General features: G+C 40.8%; 1 protein-coding gene and 1 long non-coding RNA gene across 2 annotated transcripts; both read right to left on the bottom strand.

Annotated features, from left to right (window-relative positions):
* Window positions 1-15,272: 15,272 nt before the first annotated feature.
* On the bottom strand, window positions 15,273-18,308 carry LOC125860969 (uncharacterized). Its single transcript, XR_007445906.1, has 3 exons — window positions 18,173-18,308; window positions 17,661-17,737; window positions 15,273-15,512 (listed from the first exon to the last, which is right to left on the bottom strand). It is a non-coding gene; the product is annotated as an uncharacterized LOC125860969 (long non-coding RNA).
* A 618-nt stretch (window positions 18,309-18,926) lies between these two features.
* Window positions 18,927-26,788, bottom strand: LOC125860968 (uncharacterized). The gene is given in 8 exon segments (XM_049541027.1): window positions 18,927-21,221; window positions 21,276-23,746; window positions 23,791-23,885; window positions 24,374-24,432; window positions 24,959-25,192; window positions 25,194-25,238; window positions 25,617-25,694; window positions 26,410-26,788. Coding segments are annotated over 8 exon segments (5,331 nt in total). The 5' UTR covers window positions 26,464-26,788.
* Between the last annotated feature and the right edge of the window lie 256 nt (window positions 26,789-27,044).

Raw genomic sequence — 27,044 nt, forward strand, 5'->3', positions numbered from 1 at the left:
ATATTGGGTCCTTTCGATGGGGCGTATACATTAGACTCCACATTTAGCTCATGTGGTTTTATGTCGGTTATTAGTAGCTCCAACAGTCAAATTCTATTTCATTGACCATGTTATCAGTCACAGTTCATTATTTCGTCTTAGCATGTTATAAACCTGGTCATTGCATTCAATCATCTCTTGTTCAGTATTCTCTATTAGTATCATATTTATCTCATATCAATGTTCAGTTATATGTTTGTTTAGTTATGATTAGTGTACAATTTTATTCTATACTGCATTTTTAGTACCTTCAAGTATTGACGTATACTCTGCGCTACATCTTCTCGTGATGTAGGTTAAGGTCCTCAACTTCCATATCACGCACAGATCGGTTCTCGATCTCCTGCTCAGCAGCATCAGTGGTGAGTCCTCATTCTCTGAGGAAGACAAATATGTTTCTCTTCTATTTTAGTCTTTAGTTTCAGTTTTGCTAGATTTAGTTGGGGCTTGTCCCAGCACTTCGAGTCAGTTAAAGGCTTATTTCAGACATAGTTAGATTCAGCTTTAGTATTTGAGTTTGACCTTTCAAGTCTTGTTAAAATCACTGTTTTATTTTACATGTTCAGTTAGATTATGTGTATTCCCCATCATTTCAGTTTATCTCGTGATTTAACTTCCGCACAATATTTTCTCACTTCAGTTTGTTTAGTATGCTTATGATAAGCCAGCATGGTTAGCTTGGGGTCACTCGTGATCCTAGGTCCCGTGTCCTCATCCTGGGGATAGCTTCGGGGCGTGATACATTTTGTGAGGTGTGGTTCACTTTCGCAAAGGGTCAACTTCCCTTTAACTTTGCAATCACAAAGGACCTGTTAATTGTGAGCTTCGTAGAAGCGAAGGCTTGTTCACTTTTGTGATTCCCAAAAATTTTGTGGGGTTTGCTTTTGCGAACATCCTTGGCCGCTAATGCGACATCAGAGAGGATTTTTGACTTGCAATTTTTTAGTTTATGCCCCATTTTCCATTTTTGTGTTTGGGAAACCCTTGGAGGTGATTTGTGAAAGGTTTGCTTGTGCAAAATCATTTAGGTAAGCTTTTGTAACCCTAAAACTTCATCTCCCTTTGATTATTTATGGATTCTAAAATCATGATTTGAGATTTGACTACGAAAATGGCAAGGTTTTGCAAGCCCTAGAGTTCTGATCTAAAATGGTGATTTTAATCCCTTTTTTGAAATGGTTTTCGCTAATGACTTCCTAAAATCGTAAACATCATTTTTCAACTATTGTTTTCCAGATTCAAAACTCCATTTTGTAATTGGGTGTAGAGTTGATGGACCCATTTCTCTAAATAATTGATGTGAGAATCCAATATTTGATCCCCAGATTCAGGAGCAATTGAAGCGAATACAATAAAAGAATGCAAGGAATGGTTCCCTAGGAAAGGCATCTCGACTGCTTCCAAAATAAAGTCAACGACCAATAATGTGACTTGTAGAATTTTCATTTCCGATGAGTTATTGGGAATACTTGATTGCTATAGATTGTGTGGCTTTAGAAGTTAGTCAGAAAGGGAAAACTCAAGCTTCAGATTGATTGATAGATTTCTTTAAGGCAAGTTATCTCTTAAACTTTGTAATTTTATTGATTTGCTTATGTCTCTTCATTTTTATATTACTGGGAATGAGATGAAGATTTATTTTCTTCAATTAATTAATGTTGACCAACAGAAATGGTGGAAATGAGAAGGCTTCTTGATGATAATGAAAATTTGTGAAATTCCTTGTTGTTTCCCCCATTTGATTGATTGGTAATTTTCTGGAATGCATGAAAGTGAACTTGAATGATTTGAATTGTTATCTATCCTTGTAGTGTAATATTGTTTGTGTGCATTGATGGTTGAACACCATGATCAAACACTTGATATGAAAGTCAAAGGAAAATAGTTCCAGCTAGTGATGTAAGTGTCGAAGGGAAATGGTTCCGGCTAGTGATATAAATTTTGAAGGGAAATGGTTTCGGATAGTGACATTGTACCTAATGGAAATGGTCTCAGCAAATGTTGACCTTTGTGATCAATCTACTTGATGCATAAATTTGACTTATTTGATGTATGTGATTGAGCCAATTGAGGTGTTGGATTGGTTTATTTGATATGTGAGTTGAACATATTGATATTTTTTTATTGAAATGCTTTGTATTTGAGATTAAATGATTTGATACTTGTCGTTTGTTGAAATTTGACTTTTGGTCTATGATCTTTGAGCCTTGTGAGTTGTTTATTGTAGAACTGTTAGGTTGAACTGATTTTTGTGCAGGTTGTAGTTTGTTGAGGTTTTGATCAGAGTGAAAGGAGTATTCGATTTAGCTAGGTTTCCGAATTAATAGGTTGCTTGTTGGGTACCACGTTTGAGATATTCACTCCTTGCTTCTACACTTGTGTAGGTTTCGAGTTCAGAACCGTGTGATCTTCTTATCCTAACTTTGAGGCTCGTTGAAGGACTTGAGAGGTAGTTCTTGTCATGTCAGTGGGCCATCGTTTCCTTTATTTATGTTTTGTTCTATTTGAGAAGCAAGGACATTTGAGACTTGTATTTATGTCACGACCCGAGCCTACACCCTAGATGTGAACGACACTCAAGAAACATTTTTGATCCCCAAGCGAAACATTGGCCTGGCTTACTATGACTCACATGACTCTACATAATATGTGGAAGCTTAAATAGATGAGCATAGAAAAGCCTTAAATCATTGTCTTGAAATACTTAACATAAGTCATAAGTTAGACAAACAACCTGAGAAAACAATGGAAACATCTAATTATATCTATCTATGAACCATCTAATAGTTCAAGATAGGTGTCCGGAAAAGACCCATGACACCTTAAATACTACTAAAATGGAAACGAAAATGGAGTCTCCCGAATGCAAAGAGGCCTTACCAAATACTGTCTATGAGTGCAGGGTGATCTCAACGAAACACCTATTGATGATCCTAAACTCCGGTATTTGCATCATAAAATATGCAGGTCGAATAACACCAGTACATTGAATGTATGAGCATGTAATATAGTTGAGTAAAATAGAAATTGAACTGAATGAATAAAATCAACTAAACTAAATCAACACATTAACATGAAGTGTAAACCATTTGATCTTTACAATAAGATATGCAATAAAGAGCAATATGAAAATAATATACTTTACTTAAAGGGAGTTTCCCTAATTGACAACCATTACTATTAGCCTAGTAATGATACAACATTTCTCCCACGTTGCAAGGGTCATCCTATACTTTGTCATGGTTTGGGATGATATGGTATTGTAACTATGGATCCATCTAATAGGCCTTCTTCGAGGCAGTGAGGAGTTGCATGACGAGTCAATGTTATCCTATCTTACGCTTGCTATGTAGTTTTGTGGGACTTTTGAGTTATAAAAGACTCTAACCGAATTCGGTGCTCAATAGTACTCCCAAAATAATAAACAATACCAATTATGCTCAATTCACCATTTTGAAAAGAAAGGGATTTTTACTTTACCAAAGGACTTTTCAATAACATAACTGATGCTTACCTTTAGACATATCCTTATGGAATTATCTTTCAAGCCCAAGATCAATATGCATAGCAACTAAAAACTATTATATTTTTCTGAAAACAAAACCTTTAAACTTTTCATATAAACTCACTTTAGTTGTGAATGCACATTTAGACACATGATTAGGATATGTAGGTATTTTCATAGGTAAATGGAGTTTATAGGAGTTAATAAAAAGAGGGAAAACATAACCACAACTTAAAGGAACACGTCCTTGATGAAACATGGGAAAATCGGTCTAGCGACTCCTGGCGTACAGCTAGTGTGTCGCACCATTCCCAAAGTACTGGGGCTGGGCTTGGGCGCACTACTGGTACGCTGTCCCAAGCCCCAAAGTAGTGGGACTGGGTTTGGGCGCACTGTTGGTGCACCGTCCCAACCCTTCCCTAGCGACTTCCACAAATTTGTTTGGTAAAATTAATGCTTCCAACTAGTTTTGAATTGATAAATTTCTCATAAACCCTTGTTTCTCAAATCCAAATCCAATACATAATAACTTTCATACAATTCCTTTCAAACCATAACTTTACAAATCCATAGGGTTTATGTGATTCAAGCATGAACAACATTACAAGATTCTAAAGAAAACAAAAGAAATCAAATTTCAATTGTTAAAGAATCATTAATGGATCCTTAGATGTGACAATTTATACACTAAATTCAGATGTAGGACGTGAGGACAAACAAGTCCAATGATAACGCTCAACTACACTTCATTCAATTCTAAGTGTAAGCGGTCAATAACAAGTATAAACCCAACTAAGAGTTGGGGTCGATCCTACGGGGAGTGATATGGTAAAGAATATAATTAAGGAGTAAAAATGTGTCCTAATCGTTTGTAGAAGTAAATATTTTGCAGCATTAAAACAAATCACAAAGTTTCAACAATTAATATCAAATGGGGGAATTTGGTAACCAATTTAAGACAAAGATTACTTAACACGGGAAGTAAACAAGTTGAGATTGGACCTTAGGAGTATGATCAGTCGAATGCTAATTTCGCATAATGGGTTATTACTAGTTGCTTAAAGGTGTTAAATTTCAATGGGTAGGCTAGGTTTTGATTACAATAGTCATTTCTCAATCAACTATTGTGTTTCAAGTCAGTTCTTTCGAACTTCAACAAGCATATCACAACCAAACAACTCAAATACTTAATTAATCCACTCTTTCAAGCTGGATTTGTAAAGACGCAATCAAATCCACTTTCTTAAGCTAGATTTTAAAGACGCAATCAATATAACTATCGATTAATCGTTCAACTCTATTACCACTTTCTCAAGAAAGTATAGAGAACTAAGCTAGAATTGCATTTGCAACAACAATTCTTCAATTAAAACATGAACAATTCATTGAACCCACTCCAAAACAACATTAAAATCAGCAACTAACAACACCCATAGCTAATTAATGCAGTCAACTACATAATCACACCCCCAAGGTAAAGGGTTTTAGCTAAGCATAGTGAAAAGCAAGAAATCATTACCAACAAAGTTTTTTGTCTAATTTGCTAACAATCTGCAATACCTAAATATTGAAATTGAAGCTAAAATCTTATCATCTCCGAATCTAAATACTGAACTCTACTAAACATGTAAAGACAATGTTCTAGAATGTAAAAACTCTCAAAAACTCAAAAGTAGACCGTGCGGGAACTCTTTTTCTTCTTTCAAAAAAATTGTATTTATATGTTCCCAAAATTTCAGCACAGAATCAACTCGGCAAAGTAAGTCGGGATCGCCGACCAGTTCGGCGATTCGCCAGTTGCTCCTCTTCTCGCCTTTGTCTTGGCTCCTTCATCAAATTATTTTGGAACTTTTGGCTAGCTTGATCACTATCACTGATCATTTCGGTGTGTCGCCGAATTGCCTGTTTGCTCGCCAAGTTGGTTTTGTCCATGGCCTATTTTGTTGGAACTTTAGGTGAGCTGGAGGCCCACTCGACGAGTCGCTGAGTGGATTCTGCGTGCTCCAACTTTTATTTTTTTCAACTTTTTCGTTCCTTTTTGCATCATTATGTCATTGCCTCACTCTAAAGTCTTCATTGCTGCATATCAACATCTTAACATAAGTTATGAGCGTAAAACAGGCACCAAGGACATTAAATCCTTGAATAACAAGTCCTAAATGAGCCAAAATCTCCGACTCATCATCCAAAACTATGAGAAGCCTTACATACCTAGGAAGAACAATGTTCTTGCTGAAAATCAACAATCCTTGAAGAACACTTGAAAACTTAGTTTTTCTCTTTTGGAATCACGTTCTAATTTCTCTAAGTGTTTAGCAACATGAAAAGAAACTTAGTATCTGATTAGACCTTAATTGGGTAGGAAAAATGGTTTAGTCCTAGTGAAAAAAGGAAAATACCAAAATACCCTTTCCGAAAATGAATGAGATGCCTTAAATAGAGAAGCTTTACTCAAACGGGCATAACTTTTTGCTCTGGGCTTGAAATTAAGCAAACTTTGCGGCGTTGGAAAGAGGACTCAAAGACCTTCAATTTGATAGGTCATAGTCCATCTAACTCTTCATGTACTAAAAGATTTGGTCGGCTGAAGTTGACCCAAAACTAAAAACTGATAGTGACTTGTACGAATTCCTCTTTATATCTTTTTGAAATCTGAGGTGTTACTATTTATCCTACGAATTTTGTATTTACATTAGTGGCTTGTACACGTGACAACCAGATTTTGGGGTATTATTTAGAATGAGTAAGTTTTCTGCCTTTGTCTTGTTTTGTTTTATATTTTCCACATTTCTTTCGTTTTCGTTAGATTTAGGCTGACATGTCTTGATGGGAATACACAAATGTCATCACGTCTATTTTTGGATCATGACATCAAGTGTTTTCCAAACTTTGGTATTTAGTAAAACTATCTCAGCTCAAGTGTATATCTTATACTCATTGAATGGCAAATTAGTGAATTTGCAATTTCATTAGAAGATAACTCAATTTTGTTTTACTTTTGTAAGTTAGCATACTAAAAAAGAAAAAAATAGTCTACTTAGCAGGTACATGTTCTTTTTTTTGTTAGAAGGTAAAGGTTCTTAAGAAGACAGTTGTAACTAGGTTTCACTTGAAAGTAATTTTAAAAATGATATTTTAATAAGACAAGTTAAAGTTTTGTTAAAATAAATCTTAGTTTTAAAGTTGGGAGAGAGATAATCTCCTTTTTCAATATAATGAAGATAGATTGTATTTCTTATAGGTATATACTACATCTATTATAACCTAATATGGAAAAAGTTACATGATCATAGTGTATGTATGATTCCTTTTGTTTTAGTTGGTTGATACTTCATGTTTTTAAGGAAAGATAAATGTATTAAATGACTTTGTTAATGAGTGTGATAAATCTTTTTAAAAAATCACTTTAAAGAGAATGGAAGCAAGGAATATGAGATAGCGAATCTAGACTCATCTCAATCTTGAATTTAAATAAATAAATGTGTTTCTTTTAACAATTTAAATTTTTAGTTGAAATAATTACACGTACTTCAATATGTGATTTCAGAGCTAGACTCATCTTAGTTTTTTATTTACTTGATGTTGGACCCTTATATTATGTCCTATAAACATCATTTGGCGACATGTGAATCAGTGACAAATTCTTCTACATCAATAAGATGTGTAAGATTGATTTCTTTATATGATCTTAGACAACTCTCACCACATAAGCTATATTTTAATTAAGCTGGACCATATATGTATCTATACAAGAATCAATATTATTTCATTTCATGTTGTATTAGTTAGAATAATCTTTTAATAAGAATTTCATTTTTATTGTACTTATTGTTAATATATTCAAACGATTATCAAAATTATGGTACTCATTAGTTTGCTTCATCATTATATGAAGGTTCAAAATATTTAGGTTCACACTAATTAAGTTCATTACCAAGAAAGACGTCAAATAGAAATTACATCAAAAAATGTTATTATATAAAAATATAATAATTATAACTACATCTTAGTCATAAATTACTTGAATAAGACGACGTAACTTCAATGTACACCTGTTCAAAACTAGAGATTAAAAATAGAAATGAAAGTATCTCAATGGTTGCAGATTCGTATTAATAATGTCACAATCTAATGTATGAGGTCGTGTGGGCATTTACTCTAATCTAACTAGATAGGTGAATGCTTACCACTTATCCCTATTAATAGAAAGTAATTAAATAAAGCATCATCATTGAATAAGAGTAAATAAAATAAAGATACTTCTTTCGAAAACATTACAAATATCTAACGCAACCTAATTTAGATAGGGTACAAGATCTTCTAACAGAGTATGAATAAAATAAATGACAGAAATAACCGACACAACTTTCAATTGAGAGTGAAGTAGATGAAAGTTGATGTTAAGTAACCGTCAATTCCCACGGTTCAAACAATCTACACAAACAAGAGATATAGCAGGAGTAATATCAATACACCACACCTACTGAGTAGATATAATAGACCGATCACCTGAATTAGATCTACGTAAAAATATCACAAAATCAACAGGAATAACAAACATAATATTACACATTTAGTTTCTCCAAAATTCACGCATTTTCCTCTTTTCTTAGTCCTTAGAATAATAAAATTTCATTATTATTGTCACGATAAAAAATGAACGTGATGACACTCGTCTAATCCCACCAAGACAAGTCAGCCTTAACTCAATAACTAGAAAGCATATGCTGAAAGTAAATCAACAATAACAAAAGAGCGAAAATCTTAGTCATTCTATAAAACCCCCCAAAATATAGTTGTCACGTGTACAAGCATCTAATGTGTAAAATACGAAATTGAAAGACAATTACAAGTCTTAATGTCTTTGTTTTTCTAATAGAACAAAACATAAAGTAAGAAACAAGAAGGCCTGCTGGAATAATAAGGTGCTACCTCTTAAAGTCCTTTAAAAGCCATGAGAGAAAAATGAAGAAGATTGATCCCATGGGTCCAAGCTCAGAACCTACACAAGTGTATGTCACGACCCAGGGGTACACCCTAGATGTAACACGTCTGACTTGACCCCGAATGGGGTCGCATACAAGTCCTTAGCATAATCATACACATAAATCTATAAGATTGATGCGGAAAATTTGAAACTTTTACAATAAAAGTCAACTTCTTTTTCATAAACGAAAATAAGAGTCTATACCTTGTCTCAATCACCATCTAGTACAATAGAGAGTACAAATAGGGTCAAAGCCCTTTACATCAATAAAGTCTCAAAAATAGAAAGTATAATAGAAACTAGAAATGAAAAATTTCATGTCCTCGAACCATGAGGACTCACCAATCTTAGGAAATAGTCAACCCAAGCTTCTTTTGAAAGAAGAAGTACGACTCAACAACAGAACCTACACTTATAGTAAATGTAGAACAAATGGGTTAGAACATAAAGTCCTAAGTATGGACGCATGCATAAAAATCCTTGAAATATGATAAAAAGGACATTTTTATTAAAAAGTATGCATTAGTCAAGTTTGGAAATCAACATGCACTTTCAAGGTAAAAATCAAGCCATAATCACATTTATGCTTATACATAGTAAAATCATTACCTTAGCAACCCCTAAGGAACACTTTTGCAATGTAGGGTTGGCATCCCATAATACCAACCATACTAAGTACTCCTTTGAAGCTACCTTAGTCATTCATATCATCTTTAGACATCATTATAATCAATAGTCATAAATTAGGAAGAAGTCATGTACATTACTTGAACATAAGGGATGTCATTCATAGCAACCATCCATTCAACATACATGCATACATTCATGTCTCATCATATCATAAAGAAACCATCCCATAACCCCTTACTAAGTCTACTTGTGTAATATAAAAGTGAAGTCCCATACCCCCACTCCTACTAAGTAAAATTCATCAAGAAGTCATAAGTATAGTTCGTGTATCATTCATTATCTTATCATATAGGGAAGAATAGCCATAACCGACATACACCATGAGCAACATGGAATTCGGTGTCATGTAACCCCACACCGAAAGAAGGTGTCCTAATTGCCTAAGGTAGAACTACATGTACTAGCTTTTAGGTGGATCCATTAGCTAAAGACCTATGTGGCCACATAGTTTTGGGATAGGGAGATTATTTTTAGAAATTCGGCCTATTGTATTTACGGGGGAGTTTTCATCTTATGATATGATTTGTAGAAGACCCGGCCTATTGTATTAACGGGAAGGCCTCTTCTTCATTTTCCATATCCACTCGGTGCTAATCATTATTTCCCAAATTCTACACAGTTTGTCTTGAATTGAATTTACATGTGTGAAGGAATATCTTTCCCTTCATTTAATACAACTCATAAAAGAGCTCATAGATTCAATAGGTGAGAACTAACTTTCAACCTTAGAATCATCACTAACATGTGAGTAAACCTTTCACATTATTATTCATAGTGTTTCATGAGAATAGACTTTCAATCAAGACAACAACATTATCATCATCCTAGACAATTCATACATAATCAAGTGTAAGGGTAAGGGAATAATGGTCTTTCAACAATACCTCAATTCACACAATAGTCATAGGATCTTCACTTTCTAAGTGAATCATAAGTCCATACACAACATTCATCAACATGTACAAACCCCTAGCAATTTAACCTCTCAAGGATCATGAATCATGTCTCGCAATTAAACCTAGAAATACTACAATAGGCATGAATAAAACAAGATTCAATAACAAAAATATCATAGACACAATTCATAGAATTCATCTTGCATTAATACACCCATCACAATTCTTGAAATTGGGGTCATGAGGTAATTCATGGGTTCATGGGGAATTTTACTATTAAAATCACCATTAAACATCATATCATCCATAATATAAGACAATTAACTCAATTAAATCATTGTTAGGAAGAACCCATGGCTAGATTGAAAACCCTAGTTTTTGAAGAATCTACCAATTCGAAATTAAAGAGTTGAAGGGTTTCATGGAGAAAAGTGTTCCATGAATAAAGTCTCCCATACCTTGATTAATGTTTTCCTCACGAAATTGGAGTGAAAAGGTTGGATCTTAAACCCTAATCTTGACCTTGGTCTTGTTCTTCAATGGAGTCTTAGAGAGAGAATATTTTGAGAGGGAAGTGGGTTATGTTTGAGTCCTGTGAGGGGTTAAATGGTTAATCACTTAGAAGTATTTGTATAGGTAAAAAATAATTAATAATAACCGTCCCCACCCGTAATTAATTGATTAAGAATTTACGAAACTAACCCTCACTTGGTCGAGCTCAAGACAGCTTTTGCAGAGGGGACCTACGCCCCATGACCTATGGACCATAGGTGGGCTGATGCCATATATGCATTACTCCTCAAAAGGGGTTCATACTTGTGGAATGCATAGATGGCGTCCCATACCACCACCCACACTAAGTAGTGCATTCTTAAGAAGTCATAGTTCATTAACATTCTTTGTGGGGGTAATCCTTAACCGACTTAGACCATGTGAGCTAGACATGGAATCTCGGTGTCACCCTCACCGGATAAGGGGTTCCTACTTGCCTAAGGTAGGACCATTGTTTATAGCTTAAGTGGATCCACAAGCTAGACCTATGTGGGCACATATCTTAAGGGATAGAGAGATTGCTACTAGACACCCCGCCTCAACTAACGTATGGGCATCCATCTCAAGAGATTGTTACTAGATACCCTGCCTCAACTCACGTATAAGTATCCATCTCGATCCATATCCACTCGGTGCCTAGAATTATTCCCCACAAAGTATTTGACATTCATTACATTCATTCATTATTATGGGATAAGAGATTGCTAATAAATACCCCGCCTCAACTAACGTATGAGCATCCATCTCAAACCCAATATTCATTCATTATAAAGCTCATAGATTCAGAGATGAGAATAGCCTTTCACCTAAGAATCCCCTTGTTGTGAGAAAGTCCTTTCACAACAAGTCATTATCATTCATTAAAGTACAATTGAGAATAGACTTTCAATCAACCCATCATCATTAACATTATCATATAAACCTCATTCATTAATCATTCATGTGAGAATCACCTTTCACATATAGCCTTATCATTTATTGGTGTTAATTGAGAAATAACATTCAATCATAACACACTTACATTCTAAACATGATACATTCATTGAATTCACACACACATACTTTACATCATTATCATACATAGATCCTTCATATATAGACGTACAAGGAAGATATCCATCAATTCAATACCACAATATACATAGTAAGTAAACACCTCCACCTTTCAAGTGGATCAATAGATCAAGCACAATTTGACTTCAATGTGTAATTTGATCATAATTTGCCCTTCAAGGGTAACAACCAACATCAATCCCTAAATCCAAGATAATACAATATAATAGGAAATTGACATGAATCAATCACTTAATTCAATGTAAACATCAACAATTCAACATACTTGCATAATAAATCAAATCCCAATCACAAATCACAATTTAGGAAATTGGGGGAAAACATGGGTTCTAGGAAGAAACCATATTAATTCATCTTTAAATCCACAATTCATTCATAAATCAATGTAGTAAAGCCTGTGGAATTCATTTAGGAATCGAACCCATGCATAGATTGAAATCTAGGATTTTAGGGAAAACATTGGAGACTTGAAATCATTTTTGAGATTACCTCCTTGAAAAAAACTAAGTCAAGGATGAAGACCACCATACCTTTGATGGAAGAATCCCACAAAAATCCCTTGAAAATCTTCAAGTCTTGACCTTGGAAGTTTGAAGTCTTCACCTCCAACTGAGGTTTCTAGTGAGAGAACTTTTGGAGGGGAGGGGAGGGTTGTATTTTGGGTTTTGATATAATGAAGTCTAAAATATGTTTTAATACTTTAAAAGCCCTTAAAATACATTAATAAAATAATTAAAACCGTCCCCCAACCAAACTAGACTTAACATGATTTTATCAAACTACCCTCACCAAGGTCGAACCACACCAGCAAACCAGGTGGGGACCTACGACTCCAAACCATGGACCGTGGTCTGGGTCACTCCCCATCATGGTCAAGTGTGGTTCGTGGTTGAGGCTTGGTTTTGGGGGCCATGACCCAAGGAGGCCATCCACAAGGCGTGGTCCCCTTCTGTAGTTCACCACATTTTAGGCAGCCTTTTAGTTTCAAGGGGCCCTAGGGGTTGGGCTTAGGGTCCTCCTCAAAGACCCCTAATGTGGTCCTTGGGGAGTCATACCTTGACATTTAACTCCTAAACCCCTCAACATTATACACCCTCAAACCTCACACCAAACTCCAAGACACGCTAGTTAGGCTCTAGTTTCACTTATTCATTTTACGGGTTATTACACCACATTAGTCATTGCCCCTTCATCATTGGGAACTTGATGGTCTTGTGGAGCTTGGGGATGAACTCCATCATTCACATTATCCTCTTCCACCCTCCTTGTATTCACCCTTCTTGTATTCATTGCCTATAATCACAAGAGAAGGGTTAGGATAAAGGACTTTATAGAGTTAGGACTCTGAATCACGACTAAAGAGAAATGAAAGAAATGAAAGTTCATAAACATCTTATAGCCTCTCATTCATAAGTGTGGAGCGCTTCACAGTCATGAACAAGACTCTACTTGACGTGGTTCATGAGACATCAATCCTAAAAATCATCCCAAAACCTTATGCTCTGATACCAAGTTTGTCACGACCCAGGGGTACCCCCTAGACGTAACACAGCATACTTTATCCCGAATGGGGTCGCATACAAGTCCTTAGCATAATCATACACATAAATACATAAGAATGATGCGGAAAATTTAAAACTTTTACAATCAAAGTCAACTTCTTTTTCATAAACGAAAATAAGAGTCTAGACCTTGTCTCAATCACCATCTAGTACACTAGAGTGTACAAATAGGGTCAAAGCCTTTTACATCAATAAAGTCTCAAAAATAGAAAGTATAATAGAAACTAGAAATGAATAATGTCTTGTCCTCGAACCATGAGGACTCACCAAGCTTAGGAAATAGACAACCCAAGCTTCCCTTGAAAGAAGAAGTATGTCTCAACGATCGGAATGTACACTCATAATAAATGTTAAAGAAATGGGTTAGTATATAAAGTACTAAGTATGGAAGCATGCATAAAAATCCTTGAAATATGATAAAAAAGGACATTTTTATTAAAAAGTATGCATTTGTCAAGTTTGGAAATAAACATGCACTTTCAAGGTAAAAGTCAAGCCATAATCACATTTATGCTTATAACATAGTAAAATCATTACCTTAGCAACCCCTATGGAACACTTGTGCAATGTAGGGTTGGCATCCCTTAATACCAATCATACTAAGTACTCATTTGAAGCTACCTTAGTCATAGATATCAGCTTTAGACATCATCATAATCAATAGTCATAAATAAGGAAGAATTCATGTACATTACTTGAACATAAGGGAGGTCATTCATAGAAACCATCCATTCAACATACATGCATACATTCATGTCTCATCATATCATAAAGAAACCATCCCATAACCCCTTACTAAGTCTACTTGTGCAATGTAAAAGTGAAGTCCCATACCCCCACTCCTACAAAGTAAAACTAATGAAGAAGCCATCAGTATATTTCGTGTCTCATTAATTATCTTATCATATAGGGAAGAATAGCCATAACCGACATAGACCATGTGAGTGACATGGAATCGGATGTCATGTAACCCCATACCGAAAGAAGGTCTCCTACTTGCCTACGGTAGAACTACATGTATTAGCTTTTAGGTGGATCCATTAGCTAAAGACCTATGTGGGCACATAGTTATGGGATAGGGAGATTGTTTCTAGAAACATGGCTGATTGTATTTACGGGGGAGTTTCCACCTCATGAGATCATTTGTAGAAGACCCGACCTGTTGTATTGACGGGAAGGCCTCTACCTCATTTTCCATATCCACTCAGTGCTAAACATTATTTCCCAAATTATACATAGTTAGTCTTGAATTGCATTTACATGTGTAAAGGAATATCTTACCCTTCATTCAATACAAGTCATAAAATAGCTCATAGATTCAATAGTTGAAGACTAACTTTCAACCTTAGAATCATCACTAACATGTGAGTAAACCTTTCACATTATTGTTCATAGTGTTTCATGAGAATAGCTTTTCAATCAACACAACAACATTATCATCATCCTAGAAAATTCATACATAATCAAGTGTAAGGGTAAGGGAAGAATGTCCTTACAACAATACCTCAATTCACACAATAGTCATAGGATGTTCACTTTCTAAGTGAATCATGAGTCCATACATAACATTCATCAACATGTACAAACCCCTAGCAATTTATCCCCTCAAGGGTCAAGAATCATGTCTCACAATTAAACCTAGAAATACTACACTAGGCATGAATAAAACAAGATTCAATAACTAAATAGCATAGACACAATTCATAGAATTCATCTTGCATTAATACACCTATCACAATTCTTAAATTTGGGGTCATGGGGTAATTCATGGGTTCATGGGGAATTTTACTATAAAAATCACCATTAAACATCATTTCTGTCACGACCCGATTTCTCAAGTCATGATGGCACCTACTATAACCCACCAGTAGGTAAGCCAACCCGTAACCCGGAACAACAAGTAATGGGTCTGAGGGTAGAAATCAAACAAGAGTAGGCAAATAACAATATAAACAGGCGGACGCAAACCAAAAACTTATATACAAATAAAGATCCCTCCCAGAACCTGGAAGTCACTAGTACAGAGCTACTACAAAATGAGTACAAGTCCCAAAACTGGACAACAGAGACTGGACTGTCTCGAAGGGAAGAAGACAAGTCTATATATACAGATGGAGACCGAAATAGTACAGAACGCCGTGTGCTCACCCCCGTCTCCAGATAAGTCTACTCCAAGCTCGATCAACGCTGGCTACTAGTGCTCGGACCTGCATCACAAAATAGATGCAGAGCGTAGCATGAGTACCAAAACAACAGGTACCCAGTAGGCATCATCGGCCGACTGAGCAAGATAAGCAAAAGTAAACTGAAATGCAAATAAAGGGTCACATCAAGTGCAAAGAGTAGTAAATGGGGGGTATGTACACGAGCGTACAGGCAACAAAGACAAGCAATCTAACTAACTCCGCCGGGCTCCCATAAACCCGACGGGTACGCTCGTGCACAATAAAAGAAACCACCTGCACGGACCCCCATAAGCCCGGCAGATGGACTGACAGTTGAAGTAAAATAATGGAGCTAGAAGGTCTATCACAATATTACCAATTTCCGGACTTGTAACTGAACCATTCCCAATCATATTCCAAGATCTCATTACGTCCCGGACTTTAACCGGAATCTCTCCAACCTCCAAAACCTCAACCTACAGATGAGAGTAATCAAGACTAAACTGAAGCTTTAGTGAGGAATTGGGAATACACCACGTGCAAGCTGGACCACGGACTCGAACCGGGTACTATAGCTAATGAGTCAACCTATATGGGCTGGACCACGGACTCGAACCGGGTGCTGTAGCCAAAGGTCGGGCACGGGTGGGCTGGACCACGGACTCGAACCGGGTGCTGTAGCTGAAATCAGATCACAGGTAAGCTGGACCACGGACTCGAACCGGGTACTGTAGCTAAGCCTGGACATAAGTGAGCTGGACCACGGACTCTAACCGGGTGCTGTAGCTAAAACCAGATCACAGGTAAGCTGGACCACGGACTCGAACCGGGTACTGTAGCTAAGCCTGGACATAAATGAGCTGGACCACGGACTCTAACCGGGTACTGTAGCTGAAACCAGATCACAGGTAAGCTGGACCACGGACTCGAACCGGGTACTGTAGCTAAGCCTGGACATAAATGAGCTGGACCACGGACTCTAACCGGGTACTGTAGCTGAAACCAGATCACAGGTAAGCTGGACCACGGACTCGAACCGGGTACTGTAGCTAAGCCTGGACATAAATGAGCTGGACCACGGACTCTAACCGGGTACTGTAGCTGAAACCAGATCACAGGTAAGCTGGACCACGGACTCGAACCGGGTACTGTAGCTAAGCCTGGACATAAATGAGCTGGACCACGGACTCTAACCGGGTACTGTAGCTGAAACCAGATCACAGGTAAGCTGGACCACGGACTCGAACCGGGTACTGTAGCTAAGCCTGGACATAAATGAGCTGGACCACGGACTCTAACCGGGTACTGTAGCTGAAACCAGATCACAGGTAAGCTGGACCACGGACTCGAACCGGGTACTGTAGCTAAGCCTGGACATAAATGAGCTGGACCACGGACTCTAACCGGGTACTGTAGCTGAAACCAGATCACAGGTAAGCTGGACCACGGACTCGAACCGGGTACTGTAGCTAAGCCTGGACATAAATGAGCTGGACCACGGACTCTAACCGGGTACTGTAGCTGAAACCAGATCACAGGTAAGCTGGACCACGGACTCGAACCGGGTACTGTAGCTAAACCTGGAATAAGTAAGCTGGACCACGGACTCTAACCGGGTACTGTAGCTAAGAATCAATATCCAACCATCCGTCGCGGGAAATATCACCAAACCGATTACCATAAATAATCCTTTTAGTCCGACCCTCATATACCCCAAATCGCCGAGGAAGTATCCAATAATGAGTAAGCTAGACCACGGACTTTAACCGGGTATTTGTAGCCGATATAAAAGCAGGGCATTATGGATACAAGGTCATAAGCTGAGTTACCGACTATCAGACTCAAGTCTGCTATATCAGTCTACAAGGAGCTAACCGTCCGAAACGACGTCGGAAAAAGTTCTACTGCCCAACGACATCCGAAATCTCGCAAGTCTATGGCAACACTAGTCTAAGCCTAGACTAAGGCCAAACATACTTCAAATCAATATTATCATATACACCACCAGATATGGCTATTCAATAATATCAAGAGACATGCTGTCATAATCCAACACTTTCCCGAAATAAGGTCTAAGGCAGGAATTATAGAAATTTAGCATGCTCGACACCCGAACCCCTCCATACTCAAGCAAATCAATAAACAATTGCCTAAACATGCTCAATCTCACGAGAGAAAACCATAGCCTACCTGAAAGCCGATCACGCGTGCTCCAACTCACGGTACCGGATCTTTTCCTCTCCGAACGGTCTCCAAATGCTTCCCCACTAACAAAAGGTTAATCACCTCGTCATTACGAATATATTGACACTAAAATTATATTTTTCGGAGACGGACCCAAAATCGGGTCTAAAACGGGATTGTGGGGCCCACACTTAGAATCTCAAAATCGAATCCGTGGAAACGTCCCAACTACCTTACTAAACTAATATCCCAAAATTTTAGCACAAACAGATGCCCACAACACCGCAAATCAGCCACAATAATTAAAAAGGACAGCCCTTTCATCATCAATTTCCGGAAAAACGAGACCCTTTCAACCCAAACAGATTATACCACGACGATCCTTGCGAAAAACTCTACAAGTTAGCCACAAGAATGACTCAAAACGGACTTACGATGATCAAGATCTCACATTTCAAAAATTCAACAACAAAACATCCGAAAATCACACTGGCAGTGGCTAAAAATTGATTTCTTACCTCAACGAAGCCTCCCCTCGCGTTTTCGAGATCACCGCTAGATTCCCCTCGAAATTCTCTTGAAGTTTGCCTTTTGAATCACTTAATTTGGATTAAAAATGAAGGAGCAATCTCAATTTGAAGTTGAACAAAAATTTGGACGAAATTCGTTCTTAAAAATCTGGAAATTTCCACCTCTGCCACGTGTCGTCACGTGGCTCTGCCACGTCACCGCCGCGTCAAAATTTTACAACCCTCCAAACTTAAATTTCGATGTTTCGGACTCGTTCGGAGTCGGAAAAATACAAACCTTATATGGAATCTGATTGGAAATGATATTTCGGACTCAATGGTGAAGGCGGAATTTCCATTTGGAGCTCGCTTCGACGAAAAGTGGGTCCCACACCCAGTATCATTTGAGCCAGATTCCACAATTGCTATCTAAAGTCTCGGGAAGTGAACAAAGGGTCGTTCTAGACCAAAATCGATCTTCCGAAGCTAACCTAGCTGTCAGAATTTTCATCTGAGCACGTCTTCCAAGAAGGTTGACCAAAGTCAACTTTTCAAGTTATAAAAATCTCCAAAACAGGAGAACGGGCCTAAAACCCAAACGAACGACCAGGCGACCGAACAGTCAGTGCCAGCAAGTCATAAATGACTTGGGGTCGCTACAGGAACGCTCTAAACGATGAAATGAATTCTTTAATTTAAAAATGACCTGGAGGGTCATTACAATATCCACTACTAAAAGAACTTTCGTCCGCGAAAGTAAGAGTCAAGAAGTACCTGAATGCTCAAATAAGTCGGGGAACTGTGCCCGCATCTCATGCTCGATCTCCCAGGTAGCCTCCTCAACTGGACGATGTCTCCAACGGACCTTAACAACAGGAATGGCTCTCGAGCGCAATCTCCTCACATCTCTGGATAGAATGGCAACTGGCTCCTCTACGAATGTCAAACGATCATCCAACTCGACTGCATCATACTGGAGCACATGGGACTCATCAGGAACATACCGCCGCAACATCGAAACATGAAACACTGGGTGGATGGCTGAAAATACTGGAGGTAGGGCCAACTCATAAGCAACCTCTCCAACTGTCCGGAGTATCTCAAATGGCCCAATGTACCTGGGGCTAAGCTTGCCCCGCCTCCCAAACCTCATCACGCCCTTCATGGGCGACACACGGAGGAATACCCGATCACCAACAGAGAATCTCAAAGGTCGACGCCTCTGATCCGCATAACTCTGGTGCCTACTCTGAGCCGTCCTGAGCCTATCCTGAATCACCCTCACCTGATCCAGGGCCTCCTGAAGCAAATCTGTACCACGCGGCCTAGGCTCTGTAGACTCAAACCAACCCACTGGAGAGCGACAACGCCTACCATATAAGGCCTCAAACGGGGCCATCTGAATACTAGAGTGGTAGCTGTTATTGTACGCAAACTCCGCCAAAGGCAAGAACTGGTCCCACTGACCTCCAAAATCCATAACACAAGCCCGCAACATATCCTCAAGGACCTGAATAGTACGCTCTGACTGACCATCCGTCTGTGGGTGAAATGCTGTGCTAAGGTGGACACGGGTTCCCAACTCTTCCTGAAAAGCCCTCCAAAAGCTGGAAGTGAACTGTGAACCTCGGTCTGAAATGATAGCAACAGGCACACCATGAAGACGAACTACCTCCCGAATATAGATACGAGCTAACCTCTCAGCACTGAAGGTAGTATGAACAGGAAGGAAGTGTGCTGACTTGGTCAATCGATCCACGATGACCCAAATGCTGTCAACACCTCTAGAAGTCCGAGGCAACCCCACAACGAAGTCCATAGTGATACGCTCCCACTTCCACTCCGGAATGGGTAATCTCTGAAACACACCACCAGGCCTCAAATGCTCGGCCTTTACCTGCTGGCAACACAAGCAACGGGAAACAAAGTCAGCAATATCTCTCCTCATGCCACTCCACCAGTAATGCTGCCTCAAATCGCGATACATCTTCGCTGTGCCTGGATGGATAGAGTATCTAGACTCATGGGCCTCAGAAAGTATCAACTGTATCAAATCTCCAACTCTCGGAACACAGATGCGGCCGGCAAATTTCAACACTCCATCAGGATCTAAGGTAGCCTGACCACCATCACCCGCTAACACTCGATCTCTAAGGGCCACCAAAGTATCATCCTCAAACTGGCAACCACGGATCCTATCAAGCAAAGAAGACTGAACTCCCATAAAGGCCAAGACGCATCTAGAATCTGAGATATCCAACCGAACCATGCTATTAGCTAAGGACTGAATGTCCAAAGCTAAGGGTCTCTCCTCAACAGATAAGAAGGCTAGACTACCCATACTCACTGCCTTCCGGCTCAAGGCGTCCGCTACCACATTCGCCTTGCCCGGATGATAGAGAATAGAGAGGTCGTAGTCCTTTAGGAGCTCAATCCAACGACGCTGCCTCGAATTAAGGTCCCTCTGACTCATGATGTACTGAAGACTCCTGTGATCGGTATAGATCTCACATCGAACTCCATACAAGTAGTGCCTCCAAATCTTAAGTGCGAAAACTACCGCCGCCAACTCTAAGTCATGGGTGGGGTAGTTGCGCTCATGAATCTTAAGCTGCCTCGACGCATAAGCAATAACCCGGCCCTGCTGCATCAATACACAACCCAAACCAACGCCGGATGCGTCACAATATACCGTGAAGCCCTCGCCCTCAACTGGAAGAGTCAATATAGGAGCGGTGGTCAATAACTCCTTGAGCCTCAAAAAGCTCGCCTCACACTCCTCTGACCAAACAAAGGGAACATCAACACGAGTCAATCGAGTCAACGGGGCTGCAATAGTAGAAAAGCCCTCGACAAAGCGTCTGTAATAGCCTGCTAGTCCGACGAAGCTCCGAATCTCAGTAACTGACGTGGGCCTGTGCCAATCACGAATAGCCTCAATCTTCGCCGGATCAACCCTAATACCCTCCTTGGACACCACGTGCCCCAAGAAGGCTACAGACTCAAGCCAAAACTCGCACTTTGAGAACTTGGCATAAAGCCGCTGATCTCTCAAAGTCTGGAGCACTATCCTCAAATGCTGCTCATGCTCACTCCGGCTCCGCGAGTATACCAGTATGTCATCAATGAAGACGATGACAAATAAATCAAGGTATGGCCTGAACACACGTGTCATCAAATCCATGAAGGCGGCAGGGGCATTAGTCAGCCCAAACGACATCACCAAGAACTCATAATGGCCATAACGGGTCCTAAATGCAGTCTTAGGGATGTCCGCTGCCCTAATCCTCAGCTGATGGTACCCGGACCTCAAATCAATCTTAGAAAACACGGCGGCACCCTGAAGCTGATCAAACAAATCATCAATACGAGGCATGGGGTAACGGTTCTTCACCGTCACCTTGTTCAGCTGCCTGTAGTCAATACACATCCTCATAGTCCCGTCCTTCTTCTTCACAAACAGAACAGGAGCACCCCAAGGCGAGACACTCGGACGGATAAACCCCTTACCTAAGAGATCCTCTAACTGAGCACTGAGCTCCCTGAGCTCTGCAGGAGCCATCCGATAAGGCGGAATAGAAATAGGACGGGTGTCGGGCTCCAAATCTATGGCAAAATCAATGTCACGATCTGGAGGTAGGCCAGGAAGGTCTGTAGGGAACACATCTGCAAACTCTCTAACCACAGGAACTGAGTCAACTGAAGAGTCCTCCCTACTCACATCTCGCACATAAGCCAAATAAGCTAAACACCCAGAAGCAACCAACCGTCTAGCCCGCATAAAAGAGATGATCCCTGTCGGTGTGTGACTATAAGCACCCTGCCACAACACTGGGGAAATGCCAGGCATGGCTAAAGTAACAGTCTTGGCGTAGCAATCCAAGACCGCATGGTAGGGAGATAACCAATCCATGCCCAGAATCACATCAAAATCAACCATATCTAGCAGAATAAGGTCAACTCTAGTATCACAACCCTGGATAGTCACTAAGCAAGATCGCAATATCTGATCCACTACTAAGGACTCACCCACCGGGGTCGAAACATGAACTGGCTCTGCCAAAGACTCAGACCTCATACCCAATCGGGGAGCAAAATAAACAGATACATACGAGAATGTGGATCCGGGATCAAATAATACTGTAGCAGGCTGATGGCATAATAAAAGCGTACCTGTGATAACATCGTCAGATGCCTCAGCCGTCGCCCTCGCCGGGGCTGCGTAGAAATGGCCCTGAGCACCTCTGCCCGATGCATCTGATCTACCACCCAGCCTGCCTCCTCGAGCTCCACCTCTGGTACCCTGTCGGCTATCCCGACGACCCTGGTCCTGACCACCACCTCTAGCTAGAGGGGGCACTGCTGAAACTGGTCTGGGTGCAAGAGGAGCTGGTACAATCGCTCCTCGCCCTCGCCGGGGGCACTCTCTGGACCAATGGTCAGGAGCACCGCAATCAAAACACCCCGAAGCTGAACGCCCTGAAGTAACCCGACTGCGGTAGGAAGGGAGGGAATCTGATCCCCTCGAACTCTGGCCCGTACTAGGACCACCCTGGTGATACTGGCCTCCCTCAGAAGCAGGTAATGCCGCCTGAACAGGACGACTGGACTGACCCTGCTGGAACCTCTGGCGGGGCCTATCATAGGAGTCTCTCCCTCTAGTCTGGGACCCGCTGTAGCTGCCCTGGTAGCGTGCCCTCTTATCGCTGCCCCCTTGGGCCTCGCGATGAATATGCTCCATGGATCGGGCATGGTCAACTACATCAAGAAATGAGCGGCCGGCAGAAACTAAATGCTCTGTGTCGACCCTCAGACGGTACCGCAACCCACGTACAAAACAACGAACTCTCTCCTCCTCCGTGGGTAGGATCATGGTAGCATGTCGAGACAACTCATGGAATCTCGTCTCGTACTCTGAGACGGTCATAGGGCCCTGCTCCAATCTGGAGAACTGATCACGAAGCCTATCCCTGACGCTCCGTGGCATGAACCGGGCTAAGAAAGCCTCTGAGAACTCACTCCAAGATATAGGAGGCGATCCAACTGGCCTGGACTCTCGATACGAGCGCCACCACTGCCTGGCTGGCCCACGAAACTGATGAGCAGTGAAGTCGGCTCCTCTCGACTCCAAGAGGCCTAATGACTGTAGCTGCTCCTGACAAGTAAGCTGGAACTCGTAGGCATCCTCCCCCATCGCCCCTGAGAATATCGGCGGTGCCAACCTCTGGAATACCCCGAGCATCTTCTGCTCGCGCAGTGGCATCTCCCCGTCCTTTAAGTCTGACACGACAGTCACATGAACTGGTGGCGGCTGAACCTCTGGTGCCGCTGCGGCAGGCTGACCCTGCGGCGCTGGAGCTGGTGCTGCTAGGACTGGTGCTGGTGCTGCTGGGGCTGGTGTCTGTCGCATCTCCCCAATAGCTGCTAGTATCTGAGTCAGCAGAGCATGAAGATCAGGAGCTGCAGCTGCAGCTGGTGCAGGTGGTGGCTGGGCTGGCCCCGGCCCTACCGGCTGTGGAGGTACATATGCTGCCTGAGGCTCCTCCTCCCTATCTCGGGCTGGTGCTACGGCCCTGCCTCGACCTCGGGGTCGGCGTCTACCCCAAACTGAGGCTCTGCCTGCAGACCCGGGTGCGCCACCCCTGGCCGCGCCACCTCGCGAGCGAGCCATCCTGTGAAAGAGTGAAACAAGTGAGATTTCCAGAAACCAATAAGACACACACTGCACGAAAGCGAAACAAAAGAGGAAATTTTCCTAAGGACATCCTGTAGCCTCCCGAAGATAAGTTACGGACGTCTCCGCACCGATCCGCAGGACTCTACTAGACGTTAGCTCTGTACAAGTGAGACCAATAAACCTGGGGCTCTGATACCAACTTGTCACGACCCGATTTCTCAAGTCATGATGGCACCTACTATAACCCACCAGTAGGTAAGCCAACCCGTAACCCGGAACAACAAGTAATGGGTCTGAGGGTAGAAACTAAACAAGAGAAGGCAAATAACAATATAAACAGGCGGAAGCAAACCAAAAACATATATACAAATAAAGATCCCTCCCAGAACCTGGAAGTCACTGGTACAGAGCTACTAACAAAATGAGTACAAGTCCCAAAAGTGGACAACAGAGACTGGACTGTCTCGAAAGGTAAAAGACAAGTCTATATATACAGATGGAGACTGAAATAGTACAAAACGTCGTGTGCTCACTCCCGTCTCCGGATCAGTCTGCTCCAAGCTCGATCAACGCTGGCTACTAGTGCCCGGACCTGCATCACGAAATAGATGCAGAGCGTAGCATGAGTACCAAAACAACAGGTACCCAGTAGGCATCATAGGCCGACTGAACTTGAAAAGTAAAGGCAATATGAAAAGAAGGAATACGCAAACCGAAGTCAAGAACGAAAATCTAACTAACAATGAAATGCACACGAGTGTACAAAGAACTAACTAAAGTAATCTATAAGCTAACTACACCTAACTGGACCCCCATAAGCCCAGAAGGTACACTCGTGCGCAAGTTAAATAAAAACCCGAACGGACCCCCATAAGCCCGACGAGTACACAGAATAACTATAACTAAAGAGAATTGCATAAAAGAACCCAAGAACGAAGAACATCGAACCAGAACCTCAACCCTAATTAGTAGAATCTGACAGCACTGAGGCCGGACCTCGAACCGGATGCTCAGCAGAAGTACCCAAGTAACCAATCACAAGTATCAAGTATAAGAGGCCGGAACTCTAACCGGATGCTCTATATAGGTGTCTGAGCAATAGAGGCCGGACCTTAAACCGGATGCTCTATATAAGTATCTGGGCAATAGAGGCCGGACCTCAAACCGGATGCTCTATATAAGTGCCAATGTAGCTGCTGAAAGAGTCCCAATTGATCCATACTCATAAATATCTGTGGAACGCCGTCCACACATAGCCAATCAATGAAAGTCCTTGGAACCAAATCAAAAATCAAATTAAAATCGCGAAGTAGAACTAGTGTCGCCGATGTAACTCGTGAAGCCGTAACATCGAGGAAAAATAAGAATAACTATAGTCGGAGAAAGAGTATCGCTTAACTAAGGCCCAAACTATCAGACTCAAGTCTGCTACACCAGTCTACAAGGATCTAAGCCGACCGAGCGACGTCGGGGCAAAACTAAGGCCTATTGGATCCGAATAATGTATTTCTAAGGCAAGCCCTAGTCAAACCTAAACTAAGGCCCAACATTCTTCAAATAAACAATAATTAAGCATGCAAGCACTCCACATAGCGAGGAGGGTCCGTTAATAACACAAAGCATGCTCACAGTTACCGGATAATTCCCGAAATAGGCCGAAAACATGATTTCTTAACACCTATGCAAGATTCAATGACTACCCAACCCAAATCCCAACTAATCAACATGCATTCACATTCTCGAGCTCAATCTAAGAGAGGAAAAACCGTAGCCTACCTTAAAGCCGATCACACGCGCTCCAAAATCACTTCTCCGGAGATTTTCCTTTCCGAATGGTCTCGAAACGCTTCCCCGCTATCAAAAATAGTATCACAACGTTAATACGGTCGTTTAGACACCAAAATCACAACAAACAGAGACGGGTCAATTTTGGAGTCAAAACGGGAATCGTGGGACCCACACAGAAAATTCCGAAATTAACCCCAAAAGTGGGTCCTAACCAGTTCCCCCAGCTCATTTCCCATAATGGGACACAATTCGGGGCTCGGGAACAACACAATATCAACAAGCAACTAAAACCCAAATTTTCTCAAAAGAATAGAAATGGGACAGCAGCTAATTCAGCGTTTTTACCAAAAACGGGCGATCTACAGTAAAATCTAACAACACCACAATGTTCTCCTCGAAAAACCACTCAAGATAGCCTCAAAAATCACCAAAATCGGATCTAAAATGGCTAAGAAAACAAGTCTTAAAAATTCCCAAAAACAAACTCACAAAAGGGGTCTGGCAGCAGGTGTTTTTCGAAATTTACCTCAAACGGGGACTCCAAATCACTATCCGAGCTCACCAACACGTTGTCCTCGAAAAATCTCACAACTTAGCCTTTTGGATCACCCAAATCGGTTGAGAGATGAGAGAGAGATGAGGGTTTGAAGTTTGGGGAAAATGACTGATTTTCTGCAATTAATAGCAGATTTTCTGCAATTTTCAAAAAAATTAAAACTCCGACGGGGTGCTCCGATCTCGTTCGGAACCCCGTGCACGCAAACGAGATATGCAACCATACCAAATTCGATATTCCAGACTCAACGGCGCAGTCGAAATTTCCATCAGAGGTCATTTCGATAAAAAGTGGGTCCCACTTCCAAAAGCCATTTTAAGTCAAAACCCACAAAAGGGCTCGGAAAGATATCGAAAACCTCCAGACACAAAAGAAGGGTCAATCTAGACCAAACTCGACATTCCGGAGCTAACCACGCTGACGGAATTCTCATCCGAGCGCGTTTACTCAGAATGTTGACCAAAGTCAAACTTAGGCTTAAACTTAAAGTTAAAACGCCTAATCGCACCGACTCATACTGAAAACCACGGGAGTCATGTCGACCATGCTACTAGCCTAAAATGACCCTTCCGGAGCTGATGAAATCGTCAGAATTGGATTCCGATGTCATCTTCTTGAACTTTTGATCGAAAATGATCGTTCAAGGTTCATAAGCTCCAAAACACAAAAACTCGCACCAAGACCAAACGAACGACCAGGTGACCGAACTGTCATTCCCAGCAAGTCATAAATGACTTGGGGTCGCTATAGGAACGCTCTAAACGACACACAGAAGGCAAGACACAGAAATGACCAGGAGGGTCATTACAATTTCATCCGTAATATAAGACAATTAACTCAATGAAATCGTTTTTAGGAAG

This window comes from Solanum stenotomum, chromosome 3 (genome assembly GCF_019186545.1).
Source record: "Solanum stenotomum isolate F172 chromosome 3, ASM1918654v1, whole genome shotgun sequence".
NCBI classification, from domain to species: domain Eukaryota; kingdom Viridiplantae; phylum Streptophyta; class Magnoliopsida; order Solanales; family Solanaceae; genus Solanum; species Solanum stenotomum.